Here is an 18,386-nt window from a genome sequence, read left to right on the forward strand (position 1 = left end):
CACACTTGTAGTTACACAAAGTCTTACACACACACACAGAGAAACAAGGTCTTTCTCAGAGTCACATGCACAGACTGTGACACACACATGCACAGTGACACATACATACAGTTACACAAATTCACACAGCACCAAAACAAGAACTTTTTCTCTCACACAAACACACACACGGCGGGATTGAACCAGGGATGGGTGGGATCTCTGCTCTGTGTTGGGGGGGTGGGGCGGGGAGACACTGTCCAGCCACACCTGCTCCAGCTGCTGCTTCAACATCTGGATCTCAGACAGGCTCAGCTCGCTGAAGAGGTCGGGGGTGGCCGCGGACCTGGCCGCCCCCGGGCTCTCGCCGTTGGCCTGGCCCGGGCTGCTCTGGAAGCCGCTGTCCTGCCCGTCCGAGGCAGCGCTGTGGTCGAGCCGCAGCCCGCTGCATTCCAGCAACTGCCCACCGCCGCCGCTCAGCGCCACCAGCTCTGCCCGCAGGGCCGCCTTCTGCTCGCGCTCCGCCCGCAGGCTCTCCAGCCCCTCCTCCAGCTGCCGCTCGACGATGGCCCTCAGCCTGGCCGCCTCCTCCAGCTGACCCTGCAACGTCTCCACGTCCTCCTCCCGTTGCCTCAGCTCGTGCTTCAGCCCCTCAAACTCCACCTGGGGTGATTGGTAGGAGAGTGCCAGAGAAGAGTTCAGTTATGGGAACACCTCCTCCCCACCCGCCTCTCCCCACAGCCCGTTCCCGGTGGTCACTGACTCTATACAGGTCCACAATCCCTTATCCGAAATCCTTGGGGCCAGTTGCATTTCAGAATTCAGAATTTTTCGGATTTCAGATCCCCCCTCCTCCCGATACCAAAAAACATGTATGCTCAAGTCCCTTACTTACTGTCTCAGAGCGGACTTTAGGACCCAGCGGCGCACCAAACCTACACACATCCTCCCATATACTTTAAATCATCTCTAGATTACTTATAATACCTAATACATTGTAAATCCTATGTAAGTAATTGTTATACTCTATTGTTTAGGGAATAATGACAAAAAGAAATTTTATTTCCAACAAAAACATTCAATAAAACTTAAAAATATATAGCTTCAAACGAACCGAATCAAACAGATGGTAAATGATTTATTGGAATGAATGTAGAACGTCACTGTCGCTATAAAACCTCAGTAACTTGTTTTTCTGTTTATTTAAATCATATACAGTTGGTAGCTCTGACACTATTTTCTTCAGTAAGACGCCGCACAGACACACCACAATCAAGCTTCTGCAATAACTCCACTTGCTGCGTTATTGATAGAGAAGATTCCTTCTCTTTTTCTCATTGTTACCCATAGGGGTATCTGCAGCTCTTTTTGACATTTTCACAGTGACGTTAAACACAAAGTCAACAGTGAACACAAAATATCAGCGAACACCAAATGCACGTGTAACCAGTACGAGCGCTGAATCACAACTGACGTCTGGCGGCCTCTGCTAGTGCTGCCACGTCACACCTGAGTGACGTCAGCTGTTGGTGAAAACAACGTCAGTTTTCGGAGCTTTTTGCATTTCAGAATTTCGGATAGGAAGGAATGTGCACCTGTACTAAAATTTCAACAGCTTTCCTCCCAAGCTTTCCTGGATTCCAAAGTTTACGACAATCTTTCCCCAGAAGTTTCCTCGAAACGTTCCCAGCTTCCAAAGTTTTCCCAATAGTTCCCTGGTTTCCAATCCCCAGTTTCCAAAGCTTTCCCCAATAGTTTCCCCAGTTTCCCAAGATTTTCTTGAAGTTTGCCCAATCTACAAACTTTTCCCAGAAGTTTCTCCAGTTTCCAAAGTTTCTCCAAAACTCCCCACCCCGTTGACCGTAGTCACTCCTCCCAGTACAGAGACTTCCTCTCCGACCCACATGTGGTCACCTCCACTCCCCCGGTATTGCTCCCATATACCAATGCTCACCCCGGTATGCACCTGAAGCAGACAAGATTCTTGCCTCCATTTAGGAGGGTGAGGTGCATGGGGTGTGGGGAGAGAGGGAGAGATGGACATGGCGGGAGACACTGATAGAGAGAGGTTCAAGACCCTAACATACAGGAAGAGAATTGGGCCACTTGGCCCATCGAGCCTGCTCTCCCATTCAATCATGGCTGTGTTTTCTTTCTAACCCCATTCTCCCGCTTTCTCCCTGTAACCTTTAACCTCATTACCAACCAAAAGCCTATTGCTCTCCACCTTAAGCACACCCAATGACCTAGCCTCCACAGCCGCTAGTGGCAATCTATTCCACAGATTCACCTCCCTCCGGCTAAAGAAATTAATCCTCGTGTCTGTTCTAAAAGGACATCCTTGTATTCTGAGGCCGTGCCCTCTGCTCCTCGACACCCCCACAACTTTACCCGAGCCTTTCAATATTCAGTAGGTTTCGATGAGATCTCCTTTCATTCTAAATTCCAGCAGGTACAGGCCCAGAGCCATCAAACACTCCTCACGCATTGACCAATAATCACTGAGGAGAAGATGGCAGTGCGACACAGCTCGCAGCGGCCACTCCGGTGATGATGATGTCTGTTATCTGTCAAGTAGGGTGCCGTGCACAATCCTGATTTGATGGAGACGGACGTGAGAGCACGGAGGAACATCTGGTGAAACTTCTGAAATGCCTGCTTCACTGCTGCTGCTACTGTGTGGTCCGGAATCTCCGGAGGGGAAGGCCGTGAGTCCTCGGCTTTGCTTGTTGCTCGGCGGCCGGGATGGGGTCGAAGCCCTCGGCAGAGATGGTGCTCGGTGCTTGGTGTCAGAGGGGCTGGTCGGAGGCTCGAAGTTTTCGGACAGACTCGGAGTCGGCTGCGGTCGGGTGCTTCCAATGCATCGGCAGTTGTCAGCGTCTGGAGGTTCATGGCAGGGAGAGTTTCTCCCTTCTTCCGTCTGTGTGAGATGAAGGGGCTATTGGGACTTGAGACTTTTTTTTTTTACTGTGCCCATGGTCTGCTCTTTATCAAATTACGGTACTGCTTTGCACTGTTGTAATTATATGTTATAATTATGTGGTTTTGTCAGTTTTAGTCTTGGTTTGTCCTGTGTTTCTGTGATATCTCTCTGGAGGAACATTGTATCATTTTTAATGCATGCATTTTTAAATGACAATAAATGAGGACTGAGTGTCCTCATAATCTAATCTAATAATCTGATATAAAGGGGCGAGACATTGTCCCATCCCTGAAAACCCATTGTCTGTGGACTTCTCTGGAAGCAGGGAACAGAGGGGGGAAGGGAGAGAAAGGGGGTTGGAGCAGGGGTGAAGCAAGTCATAGGACGTCCCACCTGATTCTCCCGGAGCGTAGAGACCAGCTTCTGCAAGGAGATATTCTCTTCCTCCAGCTCGGTGCAGTCCTGAAGCTGTTGGCTCTCCCGCACCTTCGACTCCTTGATCTCCTCCCGCAGCTGACACCTCTCCAGCTCCAAGCTCTCACATTGCTAGTCCGTCGAGGGGTGTGGGGGTGGGGAGGGGAGAGGAGAACGCACAGGGTTAACAACGGCTTTCCTGGAGAGGATGCAGAAGAGGTTCACCAGGACACTCCTGTAATGCCGTGGGCTCTTAACTTGGTAAGCAGCCTCATGTGTGGCAATTTGTCAAATCCAGGCAAAGTTACTGGCATGGTTAGCACATTGGCTAATTGGTAGGAGGCAGCGTGTGGGAATAAAAGAATCCTTTTCTGGTTGTCTGCCAGTGACTAGTGGTGTTCCACAGGGGTTGGTGTTGGGACAGCTTCTTTTTATGCTCTATATCAATGATTTAGATGATGGAATAGATGGCTTTGTTGACAAGTTTGCAGACGATACAAAGATTGGTGGAGGGCAGATGATGTTGAGGAAACAGGTAGGCTGCAGAAGGATTTAGACTGATTTGGAGAATGGGCAAGAGAGGGGCAAATGAAACACAATGTTGGAAAATGCATGGTCATGCACTTTGGTAGTAAGGATAAATGTGCAGACTATTTTCTAACCGTGGAGAAAATCCAAAAGTCTGAGATGCGAAGGGACTTGGGAGCCCTTGTGTAGAACACCCTAAAGGTTAACTTGCAGGTAGAGTTGGTGGTGAGGAAGACAAATGCCATGTTAGCATTCATTTCAAGAGGTCTAGAATACAAGAGCTGGGATGTGATGTTGAGGTGAAGCCTGACCTTGAGCATTCTGAACCATTTTGGGTTCATTTAAGTGCTGGCATTGGAGAGGGTTCAGAGGAGGTTCACAAGGATGATTCCGGGAATGAAAGGGTTATCATACAAGGAACATTTGATGCCTCTGGGTCTGTACTCGCTGGAATTCAGAAGGATGAAGGGGGATCTCATTGAAACCTTTTGAATGTTGAAAGGCCCAGACAGAGTAGATGTGGAAAGGATGTTTCCCATGGTGGGAGAGTCTAGGACAAGAGAGCACAGCCTCAGTATAGAGGGGCACCCTTTCAAAACAGAGATGCGGAGAAATTTCTTTAGCCAAAAGGTGGTGAATTTGTGGAATTTATTACCACAGGCAGCTGTGGAGGCCAGGTCGCTGGGTGTATTTAAGGCACAGCTTGATCTGTTTTTGTTAGGATATGGCATCAAAGGTTACGGGGAGAAGGCTGGGACGTGGGGCTGAGGAGGGGGAGAAAAGGATCAACAGTGATTGAATGGCACAACAGACTCGATGGGGCACATGGCCTAATTCTGCTCCTATGCCTTATGGTCTTATGACTAGAGAGTACGAGCTTTCAGGAGAGCTTGGACAAACCTGGGCTGTTCTCTCTGGAGTGGCGGAGGCCGACAGGAAATCTGATGGAGGTCTATAAAATTACAAGCAGAGATGAAGAAGACAGAATATTTCTCGCCAAGGTTGGAAATACATAGATTGAGAATGGGTTGGAGATGAATGGGCTACCTTGGGGTCCAAGTCCATCGTTCCCTGTAAGCGGCCACACAGTTAGAAACATGTGAAGGTGTAAGGCACGCTAGCCTTCATTGGTCGGGGCACTGAGTACAAGAGTTGGGAAGTCACGTATAAGACATTAGTGAGGTTGGTCTGGAGTACTGAATTCAGTTCTGGTCGCCCTGTTAGGGAAGGGTGTGGAGACTTTGGAGATGGTGCAGAGGATTAGAGATGAAGGGGTTCTCCAGTTCTGATCACCCTGTAACAGGAAGGAAGTGGCAGCTTTCAAGAGGGTGGAGAAAAGGTTCACCAGCATGCTGCCTGGATTAGAGAGTGTGAGAGTTTGGACAGACTTGGGTTGTTTTCTCTGGAGCGGCAGAGGCTTTGGGGGGGGTGCGGGGGGAGACCTGATAGAGGTTTATAAAACTAGAATCTACACATTCAAACTGAAAGGGACCTCAGGGATAAGATTATCACACAGGGGGTGGTGGTGGGTATATGAAGAGGAAGTGGTAGAGGTGGTTAAAATTACCACATATATAAGACACTTGGACAGGTTTACAAGGATGTTGCCAGCAGTCGAAGGGCTCAGTTAAAGGGAGAGTTGGGGCAGGTTAGGACTTTATTTCTCAGAACGTAGGAGACTGAGGGGTGACCTTACAGAGGTGTATAAAGCCATGAGGGGTATAGACAGGGTGAATGCACACAGTTCTTTCTCCCCAGAGTTTGGGAAATCAAGAACTCGAGGGCACAGGTTTAAGGAGAGATTTACTAGGGATCTGAGGGGCAATTTTATCACCCAGAGGGTGGTCCGTATATGGGATGGGCGGCTGCCAGAAGAGGTGCTTAAGGCAGGTACATGAACACTATTTGAAAGACATTTGGACAGGTTCGTGGACAGGAATGGTGTAGAGCAGCCATGGATCAATACCATTAACCAAGGGGTCCGTGGAGCCCAGGCTGGAAACCTGGGCAAATATGGGTAAGCAGCATCTAGCTGGGACGGGAACCTCAGTCAGCATGCACCAGATGGGCTGAAGGGCCTGTTTCTGCACTGTGTGACTCAGTAAATCAAAGTGTTATATATCATCCCTCATTGAGTACCTTAATGCCCAGTGTTATTGATCTTATATGTAATATATAATACAATCTTGACATTATATTTAATCATGACATTGAAAATTATATTTTAAATCTTATTTTATTCATTTAGAGATAGGGCCAGAAGTTAGAGCACGGAACCTCCCAGCCCTTCGAGCTGCACCGCCCGGCAATCCCCCGACTTAAGTCTAATCACAGGACAATTTACCATGACCAATTAACCTACTAACCAGTACGGCTTAGGACTGTGGGAGGAAAGTGGGGCACCCGGAGGGAACCCACACGTTCCACGGGGAGCACGTACAGACCCGTTACAGGGGAACTCTGAACTCCGACGCGGCGAGCTGTAATAGCGTTGCGCTAATTGCTACACGACGCAACACCCTCGTGCATATAACACTCCAAATAACACATCTGTCCTGTTCGAGAGTGTAAGACAGTCGTAGGGACCATGGATAATCACAGTTCTCCGTGACTTTAGCTACTGTACATTGTTGGCAGTGGAGAGAGAGACCGGAGACTAGAGAGGGACTGTGGGCGGTGTGGGTGTGAGGAGGGCGCCGCTTACGGCTCGTCCCTGGATCGTGAATGCCTCCCTACCTTGAATCTCTGTGTTGCCCTCCCCTCCCTCTTCCTGCTGCACGCCGGATCTCCCAGCCAAGGGAGAGCCGGGTGCTGGTGGGGGACCAGCAGAGGGCAGCAAGAATCCTTGTAGCTATGCAGGATGTGGGCTAGGCGTCCATATCCGAATCTCACCTCTCCAGGCGTCTGGGGAACGGGGCAGGGGCAGAGATAGACAGGGAGGGTGTTTTTGGGATGAGGTGAAGACTGACCATGAGGGAGACAGAGGGTGTAAGGGGCATGAAGATGCTAATGAGAGGGTTTGAGGTCAAGAAGGGAGGAGGGAGGCTGATGTGGGTTGGGGGATGAGGAGGGAGATATGGATATGAGGGAGGAGAGAGGAGAATGGGGATTCAGGGACAAGGAGGGAGGAGGGGAGAGGATGAGGATCCGAGGACGAAGATGAGGTGAAAGGAGGATTGAGTTTGAGGATAAAGAGGATGGGGGTTCGAGGACGAGGAGGGAGGTAGCTGGGGGTTCAAGATTGAGGAAGGAAGGGGAGGAGGATAGGGGTTTGGGAATGAGGAGGAAGGAGGGAGATGTGGGTTCGAGAATGAGAAGGTTAGAGGATGGGGCTTTGGGGATGAGGAGGGAGGATAATGGGGCGTCAATGACAAGGATGAGATGAAAGGAGGATGGAGGTTTGAGGATGAGGAGGGAGGCGGATGGAGGTTTGAAGACGAAGAGGGAGGAGGATGAGTGTTCGAAGACAAGGAGAGAGGAGGATGAGTGTTCAGGGACAAGGAGGATAGGGATTTGAGGAAAACTAGGGAGGAAGGAAAAGGATGGGATTTTGGGAGTTTGAGGACAAGGAGGGAGGAGATGGACATTCAGGGATGGGGGGAGTTGGGGGTGAGATGGACGTTCAGGGACGGGGGGTTTGGGGGTGAGACGGACGTTCGGAAATGGGGGGTTGGGGTGAGATGGACGTTTGGGGATGGGGGGTTGGGGTGAGATGGACGATCGGGGATTGGGGGTGAGATGGACGTTCAGGGACGGGGGGTTGGGGGTGAGATGGATGTTCGGGGACGGGGGGTTGGGGTGAGATGGACGTTCGGAGATGGGGAGGGGGAGATGGAAGTTCAGGGACAAGGGAGCTATCAGCAATGAGAACGCTCTCCCCCTATCCCCAGTACCTTGCTGAGTTCCTGCAGCTGGGCTGTGAGCCTCTCGCCCTCGGCTGTGGCATTGACTAGTGCTTGGCGAGCCTGCCGGGCCTCGGCCTGCAGCTCCCCCACACGCGCTTCTGTCACGGCTTCCCGGCGGGCTGCCTCTCGCAGCAGAACCTCCTCCCGGGTCTCCCCGTCCGCCGCCACCTTCCTCTGCTGGCTGCAGGCTTCCGCAAATGCCTGTGGGGGAGGGAAGAGAGAAAGGAAAACATGGGGGGGGCAGGTAGGTAGAAGGTAAGTTTGGACAATGAGGAGGGGGGTCAACACCCAGATCAGACACAACCCCTGCCCGATCCACAGGCGCCCGGGTCAGACCCCAAACTCCAACATCCATTATTGGAACCCCACCCTCCCTGCCGCAGCCTCTGTCTCCCCCTCCCAACCCTGTTATCACAATTACTGAATACAAAAACAGGCCCTTCAAACCCATCTGGTCAATGCCCTCCAGGATTACCATCCAAGCCAGTAGCATTTGGCCCGTATCCCTCTAAACCTGTCCAAGTGTCTTTTAACTGCTGTTCATGTACCTGCCTCAGCCACTTACTCTGGCACCTCTCCATATAGAGACTACCCTCTGAGTGAAAAAGTTGTCACTCAGTTTCCTATTAAGTCTGTCCCCTCTCACCTTAAAGCTGTGCCCTCTGGTTCCTCATTCCTCAGCCCTGGGGAAAAGGCTGTGTACAATCACCCTCGTGATTTTATCATCCCTCAGTCTCCTACACACCAAGGAATAAAGTCTCAATCTGTTCAACCTCTCTCCATATCTCATACATCTGACAACATCCTCGTAAATCTCCTCTGCACTCTTCTCAGTTTAATGACATCAATGGAGAGCGTGAAGAGCACGATGTTCCTTGGGGTGCACACGACAGACGATCTGTCCTGGACCCACAGCTCCTCCTCATTCCCAGTGGCGTCTTCACTCTCTAAGGAGATTGAGGCGTGCAAGGCTCCCCATCCTCATTCGAACAACAGCACCATGGAGGGGGTCCTGTCTGCCTGCATCACTGCGCGGTACGGAAACTGCAAGGCACCGGACCGCAAGGATCGCTAAAACCGCCGAGAGGATCCTCGGGGTCTCCCTCCCGCCTGCTTGCGACATTCACCAGGAACGCTGCAGAAGAAACATTACTGAGGACGCCTTCCACCCATCCCGTAATCCCTTTGACCTGCTACCATCAGGAAGGAGGTACAGGAACATCAGACTGGGTAGCAGCTTCTTCCCCTGGGCTGTGAGACGGTTGAACACCCTGCTACCACCGAGGTCTCGTCATTAGGACAGCAAGCTGTTCACTGCTTTTTGTACTTCATGTGTATTTTGAGATACATTTTATGAACCCATTTGTGGTAATATTTTGCTTTCTGTGCCATGTGTGATATGTGTATTGTGGGGGCACTGTGGTCCGGAAGAATATACTTTCGTTTGGTTGTATACATATACAGTCAGATGACAATAAACTTGAACTCAAACTTGAAATCTTTCCTATAGCAGGTGACCAAACCTGAACACAATATTCTAACAACACACACGAAAAATGCTGGTGAATGCAGCAGGCCAGGCAGCATCTATAGGAAGAGGTGCAGTCGACATTTTGGGCCGGGACCCTTCATCAGGACTAACTGAAGGAAGAGCTAGTAAGAGATTTGAAAGTGGGAGGGGGAGGGGGAGATTGGAAATGATAGGAGAAGACAGGAGCGGAGGGGAGGGGTGGATCTAAGAGCTGGAAAGTTGATTGACGAAAGGGATATCAGACTGGAGAAGGGAGAGGATCATGGGACGGGAAGCCTGGGGAGAGAGAGGAGGGGGGAGTGGAGAGCAGGCAAGGAGTTATAGTGAGAGGGACAGAGGGAGAAAAAAAGAGAAAAAAAAAAAACGGGGTGGAAATAAAAAATATAAAAAATAAATAAATAATGGATGGGGTACAAAGGTGAGGAGGGGCATTAACAGAAGTTAGAGAAATCAATATTCATGCCATCAGGTTGGAGGCTACCCAGACGGAATATAAAGTGTTGTTCCTCCAACCTGAGTGTGGCTTCATCTTGACAGTAGAGGAGGCCGAGGATAGACACGTCAGAATGGGAATGGGATGTGGAATTAAAATGTGTGGCCACTGGGAGATCCTGCTTTCTCTGGCAGACAGACATGTCTTGTACAACAGCAACGTGACGCCCCAACTGCCCTGACTGACAACGGCCAGCACGCCAACGCCTTCTTCACCATGTAATATTCCAGTGTTACACTGAGGTCAGTTAACTTCTGGTTTAAAATGGCGCTGCTGAAGGCAGGCGACAGCTTACTGGCCACTCCCAAAGCAAGAAATGCAAGTAAGTACTTTATTAGTAACACTTTTTCCTCTATATAATTATGGCAAACAACCACTGCAAACAATGGCGTGGCTGAGTCGCGGGTCGTAGCGTGCGGATGTGAGACGGAGTCGGAGAGAGGTTGAGGCGTATTCGAGACGGAGTCGGGGTGTGCAAAGCTGAGAAAAGTCAGAGCGGAGGAAATCGGGAGTGAGGTTGGGTTGGCCCAAGCAACGCCAGTGTGGAGAGGCCGGGTACGGCGGCAGGGTCCAGGCCTAGGACGCATCGATGCGGCGGGGTTGGGCCAGTTCCGCTCGTTGCTCACCCACATTTACTCTGCTCTTTGGTGAACTGAGCCTGAGGCTGTGGGCCTGCTCTGGCTCCTGCAAACTTTGCGTCTACGGACTCGAGTTTGTTCTGAATGTTATTTGCTTACTTTCATTCTTTGCACGATTTGTCTGCATATTGGGCATTTGTCAGGCTTTTTTTAAAAACTGGGCTTTTTTTGATTTCTTGTTTTGTGGCTGCCTGTAAGGAGCCGGATCTCAGGGTTGTATAGTCTATACATACTAAATGTACTTTGAACTTTGAAGCACTGAGGTCCTGTGTCCTCTCGAATTGTCCCTGACTGACACCAGGTTCCTCAAGCACCTCAAGACAGGAACAGTTCTTCCCCTCTGCCGATCAGATTTCTGAATGAAAATAAACTCATGATTATTACCTCAGTATTTTTCCTTCACTTTTTGCAATAATTTTTGCACAGAGAGCTGGCGGGAGGAGAAGATGGCGGTGTGACGCAGCTCGCAGCGGCCACTCCGGTGGTGATGTCTGTTATTTGTCAAGTAGGGTGCCGTGCACAATCCTGATTTGGTGGAGACGGACGTGAGAGCATGGAGGAACATCTGGTGAAACTTCTGAAATGCCTGCTTCGCTGCTGCTGCTACTGTGTGATCCAGAATCTCCGGAGGGGAAGGCCCCGAGTCCTCGGCTTTGCTTGTTGCTCAGCAGCTGGGGTGGGGTGGGGTCGAAGCGCTCGGAGAGGCTGTGTCGGTGGGGCTGGTCGGAGGCTCGAAGTTTTCGGACGGACTCAGAGTCTGCTGCGGTCGGGTGCTTCCAATGGTGCTGCATCGGCAAGTTGGCGGCGCTTGGAGGTTCATGGCAGGGAGAGTTCCTCCCTTCTGCCACCTGCGTGAGATGATGAGTCTATTGGGACTTTGAGACTTTATTTTACCGTGCCCATGGTCTGCTCTTTATCAAATTATGGTATTGCTTTGCACTGTTGTAACTACATGTTATAATTATGTGGTTTTGTCAGTTTTAGTCTTGGTTTGTCCTGTGTTTTCTTGTGATATCATTCTGGAGGAACGTTGTATCATTTTTTAATGCATGCATTTCTAAATGACAAAAAACGAGGACTGAGTGTCCTCATAATCTAAAAAAATCTAATCTAATTTAAAATTTTACACACACACACACACACACACACACACATACTCAGTCACTCACTCAGTACCGGGCTCCTGGGAAGAGATTCCCAACTGGACAGAGGGAAAGCATAAAGGATGTACCCCTCCCCCACCCCCGACCGCCAAGGAGGAATGGATCCATCCAACACAAACTCCCAGGACAAATCAGCATACTGGAGCAGTTTCAAATTCCTGAGTGTCAACATGAGGATCTATCCCGGGTCCAACATATTGATGCAATTACAACGAAGGCACGACAGCAGCTATATTTCATTAGGAATTTGAGCAGAGTTGGTAGTCTCCAGAGACACTTGCAAATTTCTGCAGATGTACTGTGAACAGCATTCTCACTGTCTAGTATGAAAGGGCAACTGCTCAGTAGACAATAGGTGCAGAAGCAGGCCATTCAGCCCTTCACTGTGATCATGGCTGATCATCCACAATCAGTACCCTTTTCCTGCCTTCTCCCCATATACCTTCACTCCGCTATCTTTAAGAGCTCTATCTAACTTTTTTGAAAGAATCCAGAGAATTGGCCTCCACTGCCTTCTGAGGCAGAGCATTCCACAGAACCACAACCCTCTGCGTGAAAAAGTTTTTCCTCAACTCCGTTCTAAATTGTCTACCCCTTATTCTTAAACTGTGGCCTCTGGTTCTGGACTCCCCCAACATCGGGAACATGTTTCCTGCCTCTAGCGTGTCCAATCCCTTAATAATCTTATATGTTTCAATTGGATCCCCTCTCATCCTTCTAATCTACAGTGTATACAACCCCAGTCGCTCCAATCTTTCAACATCAGAAAAAGCTGCAGAAAGTTGCAAACTCAACCAGCTCCATCCTCCCCAGCGTCCATACCTTCAAAAGGTGATGGATGCATCTAAAAGGACCCCCACCAACCAGGACATGCCCTCTTCTCATTGCTACCATCAAGGAGGAGGTACAGGAGCCTGAAGACAGACAGGGAAAGTTCTTCCCCTCTGCCGATCAGGTTTCTGAATGAACTATAAACTCATTACTGCCTCAGTATTTTTCCTTCACTTCTTGCACTAATTTAAAATTTTATATATACACATACACATATATACACACACTTCTTATTGTGATCTATAATTTTTTATTAGGTATTGCAATGTACTGTTGCCACAAAACAACAAATTTCCTGACATATGCTGGCGATATTCCTGGTGGCCAACCAACCGTTCCCATTCCGATATGTCAGTCCACAGACTCCTCTTCTGCTACCATGAGGCCACATGCAAGTTGGAGGAGGAACACCTCATATTCCGTCTAGCTAGTCTCCAACCTGCACAAACTTCGATTTCTCCTGCTTGCAATAATTTATTTTTCCCCTCCCCTCTCCTCCAATTCCCCACTTTGGGCCTCTTACCTCATCTCCTCACCTGCCTATCACTGCCCCTCCGTGCCCCTCCGTTACCTCCTTCTCCCATGGTGCATTCTCCTCTCCTATCAGATTCCTTCTCCAGCCCTTTACCTTTTCCACCAATCACCTCCCCTGCCCCCATCCACCCGGCTTCATCTATCACCTTCCAGCTATCCTCCTTCACTTTCCCCCCCACCTTCTTATTCCGGCTTCTTTCCCCTTCCTTTCCAGTCCTGAAGAAGGTTCTTGGTCCAAATCATCAACTGCTTATTCCCCTCCATAGATGCTGTCTGACTCGTCGAGTTCCTCCCGCATTTTCTGTGCGTTACTCTCCAGCTGCCCTGTTGGAATCTCCTGAGGGGAATAAGCAGTCACTGTTTATGGACTCTATTCCCCTCAACACAGTCCGGTAATGGCAGAAACATTATTTAGTCCAGGCACGGACTAGCAGGGCCGAGATGGCCTGTTTCCGTGCTGTAATTGTTATATGGTTAAAGCATCCTATCCGGATTGATCACGGCAACTGTTCTGCCCACGACTGCAAGAAACCGCAGAGACTTGTGGGCACAGCTCAGCTCATCATGAAATCCAGCCTCCCCTTCGTGGACTCTGTCTACATTTACTCACTGCCTCAGTAAAGCAGCCTGCAGAGTCAAAGTGCACCATGTCCGGAAAGGAATAGAGGCCCAAAACGCTGACTGTTTATTCCCCTTCCTTGGATGCTGCCTGACCTGCTGAGTTCCTCCAGCATCTTGTGAGAGTTGCTCTGGATTTCCAGCGTCTACTGAATCTCTGAGCAGAATCAAAGACCCCACCCACACCGGACATTCTCTCTTCTCCCCCGACCCTTCTTGCAGAAGGTACAAAAGCCTAAAAGCACGTCCCACGAGGATCAAGGGCAGCTTCTACCCCATTGTTGTCAGACCTTTGAACTGACCTTTTGTATGATAAGATGGACTCTTGGCCTCACAATCTACCTCATTATGATTTTGCACTTCATCGTTTGCCTGCACTGCACTTCTCTGTAGCTGTTACATCTTTTCAGAATATTCGTTCAGCTTTTACATGCTAGAATAAAAAGGTGGGGGGGGTGAATGGGCGAGGGGAAGGAAGACCAGCTGGAAGGTGACAGGTGAAGCCAGGATGGTTGGAACGATAATGGGCAGGAGACGAAGAAATCTGATGGGAGAGGAGAGGGGATCATCGGAGAAAGGGAAGGAGGATGGGACCAGGGGAGGTGATAAGCAAGTGAAGACAAGCGGTAAGAGGCCAGCGTGGGAAACAGAAGAAAGGAGGAGGAGGGAGAAAATTTTCCGGAAGAAGAAACCGATGTTCGATGCCATCAGCTAGACGGAATATAAGGTTTTTCTCCTCTACCCTAAAAGTGGCCTCATCATGGTAAAAGAGGAGGCCATGTACCTGTACCGGCATTTCGGAATGTGAATGGGAATAGGAATTAAAATGGCTGACCACCGGGAGATGCCGCTTTTGGTAGATGGAGTAGAGGCACTCGACAGCACAGCCCCCCCACCCCCAATTTATGTCGGGTCTCACCGCTGTAGAGCCGACCGTGTTAGGAGCACCGGACACAGTAGACAGCCAAAGCAGATCCACAGGTGGAACGTTGCCTCATCTGATAGGAGTGTTTGGGAAGGGAGGAAGTGTAGCATATCTATCGCTTGAAGGGATATGAGGCAGGAGGGAGATTAGTGGGATGGGATGAATGGACAAGGGAGTTATGGAGAGAGTGATCCCTGTGGAAAGCAGAAAGTTGATGAGGGTGGGGGAAGGAGTAAGGGTGTGTTTGGAAGTAAGGATCCCATTGAAGAAGGTGGATGTTGCAAAGAATGATGTGTTGGATGCGGAGGTTCTGGGATGGTGCAGAAGCCTGAAGACCTGCACTCAACGTTTTAGCAACAGCTTCTGCCCCTCCTCCTCCAAGAGGACCACACCCTTGTGTAGGGTTTGGAGGCTTGTGTGCTTCAATGACCTGGAGAGCTGTGTTGGCTGGAGTCAGGGCTTTATGCTTTGGCTCTTGGCTGCCTGACCCATGCCAAACAGGTCGAAGGGCACTGGTAAAACAAAACAGTAACAGAAACAGCAATGAAGAATCCTTCTACCTCTGAGTGGCCAAGGACACAGGGAGATGGTGGACCTTTATCGCTGTCCTAAACGCCAGAGGTGTAATGAGCTGGAAGTAAGTAAATCTTCCTCTCCTCCCATCAGATTTCTGATCCGAGGAACACGGTCTCACTACTTTTGCTCCCCTTTTCCACTATTTATTTACTCTTTATACATTTTTATTGTAATTTATAGCAATTTTTATGCATTGTACTGTTGCAAAGCAACAAGTTTCACAACACACATAAAAAATGCTGGTGAATGCAGCAGGCCAGGCAGCATCTATAGGAAGAGGTACAGTCGACGTTTCGGGCCGAGACCCTTCGTCAGGACGAACTGAAAGAAGAGACAGTAAGAGATTTCGCAACAAACTGTATGTCTAAGGTAGGGACATGTTCGGCACAGCTTTGTGGGCCGAAGGGCCAGTATTGTGCTGTAGGTTTTCTATGTTTCTATGTCAATGACAATAAACCTGATTCCTATTTCGATGAGTGTGCAAGACAAGATTTTCACCGTATCTCAGTACACGGGACAATATTAAACCAGTTCCAATACCATGTCTCTCTTCTCCCCTCTCCCATCAGCAGACGATACAAAGGCCCAAAAGCACGTCCCACCAGGCTCAAAGGCAGCTTCTACCCTGCTGTTATCAGACTATTGAACGGACCTCTTGCACGATAAGACCACAGCAGTGGAGGCTACCTCAGTAAATATATTTAAGACAAGGTTGGATAGATTTTTGCATGGTGGGGGAATTAAGGGTTATGGGGAAAAGGCAGGCAGGTGGGGATGAGTCCATGGCCAGATCAGCCATGATCTTATTGAATGGCAGAGCAGGCTCGACGGGCCAAATGGCCGATTCCTACTTCATATGTTCTTGTTATGATCTTGCACCTTATCATTTACCTGCACTGCACGCTCTCTGCGACTGTCACATTTAATTGTGCATCCTGTTTTTGTTTTACCATATTCTGCCTCAGTGCTCTGTGTGATGATCTGATCTGAATGAACAGAACGCAAGACAAGCTCTTCTCTGTATCTCTGTACACATAGTCATACTTTATTGATCCCAGGGGAAATTGGTTTTCGTTACAGTTGCACCATAAATAATTAAATAGTAATAAAACCATAAATAGTTAAATAGTAATACGTAAATTATGCCAGGAAATAAGTCCAGGACCAGTGACAATAATAAAGCAATTCCAATGTGCAAGGTGCAGACAGCCTTGGACTCTGCCCTAAACGTCACGGGCACATCCCTCCCCACCGTTGGTAGTATCTACCAGAGGCATTGCTGCACCCGCAGGGTGGGACGGCCAGGAGGGAGTGCTGTGTTTCTCTGTCCTAAGCAGACCCCTGGTCGACAGCTCCCCCAGCCATCTCCACAGCTGGTATCACCAGCCCTCTGCATCTGCGTCCGTGCCAAGCAGCACAAGTTTTACCAGCTGACTGGTCCCCGAGGACTATAGGATGGACTCTTGACCTCACACGTACCTCACCATCACCCCTGCGCCTTATCGTTTACCTGCAATGCACTTTCCCTGCAACTGTGACACTTGATTCTGCTGCGCTCAGCAGGCCAGGCAGCAATCAGGGAAACGAATAAACAGCCGGCGTTTCCGCCGAGACCCTTCATCAGGGCTGGAAAGGAAGTGGGGGGGGGTGGGAAGACGCCAGATTAAAGAGGAGGGAGGCAGGGGAAGGAAGTTGGCTAGAAGGTGATAGGTGAAGCCAGGATGGTAGGAAAAGTGAAAGGCTGGAGAGGAAGGAATCTGATAGGAGAGGGGAGGGGACCATAGAAGAGAGGGAACAAGAGGAGGACCCGGTGGGAGGTAATAGGCAGGTGAGACGAGTTAAGATGCCAGAGTGAGGAATAGAAGACCTCAGAGGGAGGGGAAGGATTTTTAACCAGGAGAAATTGATATTCTTGCCATCAGGTGGGAGGCTACCCAGCTGTTGCTCCTCCACCCTGAGCCTGTCTATGGCCAATCCTATAGCCTGTAGTGAGGTGCCAACAGGGCTCTGGTGGAGCTGTATAGGTCAATCCCCTCTACAGTGGATACCATGGATTGCAGAAGTGTTGATGAACTCCAACCAGACCGTCAACTTCAGATATATAACATTAAGAACCTGGTGGCATGGTGCGAAGACAATAACCTATCCCTCAATGTCAGCAAGATGAAGGAATTAGTTGTTGACTTCAGAAGGAGTAGCGGACTGCATGACCCCATTTACATCGGTGGTGCGCAAGTGGAACAGGTCAAAAGCTTTAAGTTCCTCGGGGTCAATATCACAAATGACCTGACTTGGTCCAACCAAGCAGAGTTCACTGCCAAGAAGGCCCACCAGCGCCTTTACTTCCTGAGAAAGCTAAAGAAATTTGGCCTGTCCCCTAAAACCCTCACTAATTTTTATAGATGCACCGTAGAAAGCATTCTTCTAGGGTGCATCATAACCTGGTATGGAAGCTGTCCTGTCCAAGACCGAAAGAAGCTGCAGAAGATCGTGAACACGGCGCAGCACATCACACAAACCAATCTTCCGTCCGTGGACTCACTTTACACCGCACACTGTCGGAGCAATGCTGCCAGGATAATCAAGGACACGACCCACCCAGCCAACACACTTTTCATCCCTCTTCCCTCCGGAAGAAGGCTCAGGAGCTTGAAGACTCATACAGCCAGATTTGGGAACAGCTTCTTTCCCACTGTGATAAGACTGCTGAACGGATCCTGGCCCGGATCTGGGCCGTACCCTCCAAATATCTGGACCTGCCTCTCGGTTTTTTTACACTACCTTACTTCCCATTTTTCTATTTTCTATTCATGATTTATAATATAAATTTTTATATTTACTAATTTTTACTATTTTTAATATTTAATATTTGTAATCCAGGGAGCGGGAAGCACAGAATCAAATATCGCTGTGATGACTGTACGTTCTAGTATCAATTGTTTGGTGACAATAAAGTATAAAGTAACACAGCAGCGAACGTTAACGTGATTAGAGTACCAGCGACTTAGGTTCAATTCCCACTGCTGTCTGTAAGGGGCAACCAGCAGGTCAGGCAGTCTCTGCAGAGAGACAAACAGAGGGACTTCGACTTGAAACAAAAGTTTGTTCTCGTTCTCTCTCGACGCTGCCTGACCAGCTGAGTATTTGTCATACTTTCTGTGACCCCGGCCTCTGCAGTCTTCACTCTTGTGTTAATGAAACTACGTGACAGGATGAAGTGCCCGCCTACGATGCGAAAAAAAGCCCAAAAAAAAGATACTAGACGGAAATCAGATTGCAGTCCGGAAACACACTTCGCACATAAGGGTTCTGGGTAAACAGGAAAAGG

The 18,386-nt window shown here is 49.3% G+C and overlaps 1 protein-coding gene across 1 annotated transcript in view; it reads right to left on the minus strand.

Moving 5' to 3' along the window:
* LOC134339145 (protein bicaudal D homolog 2-like) overlaps positions 1-18,386 on the minus strand; it is a 67,466-nt gene that overhangs the window by 14,099 nt on the left and 34,981 nt on the right. Inside the window, exons 2-4 of the mRNA XM_063035509.1 lie at positions 7,738-7,950; positions 3,296-3,448; positions 250-642 (exon numbers count right to left, since the gene is read on the minus strand). Of these exons, the coding sequence (XP_062891579.1) occupies positions 250-642; positions 3,296-3,448; positions 7,738-7,950 (759 nt within the window). The remainder of the gene's footprint in view (positions 1-249; positions 643-3,295; positions 3,449-7,737; positions 7,951-18,386) is intronic.

This window comes from Mobula hypostoma, chromosome 28, assembly GCF_963921235.1.
Source record: "Mobula hypostoma chromosome 28, sMobHyp1.1, whole genome shotgun sequence".
In the NCBI taxonomy this organism is placed as follows: Eukaryota; Metazoa; Chordata; class Chondrichthyes; order Myliobatiformes; family Myliobatidae; genus Mobula; species Mobula hypostoma.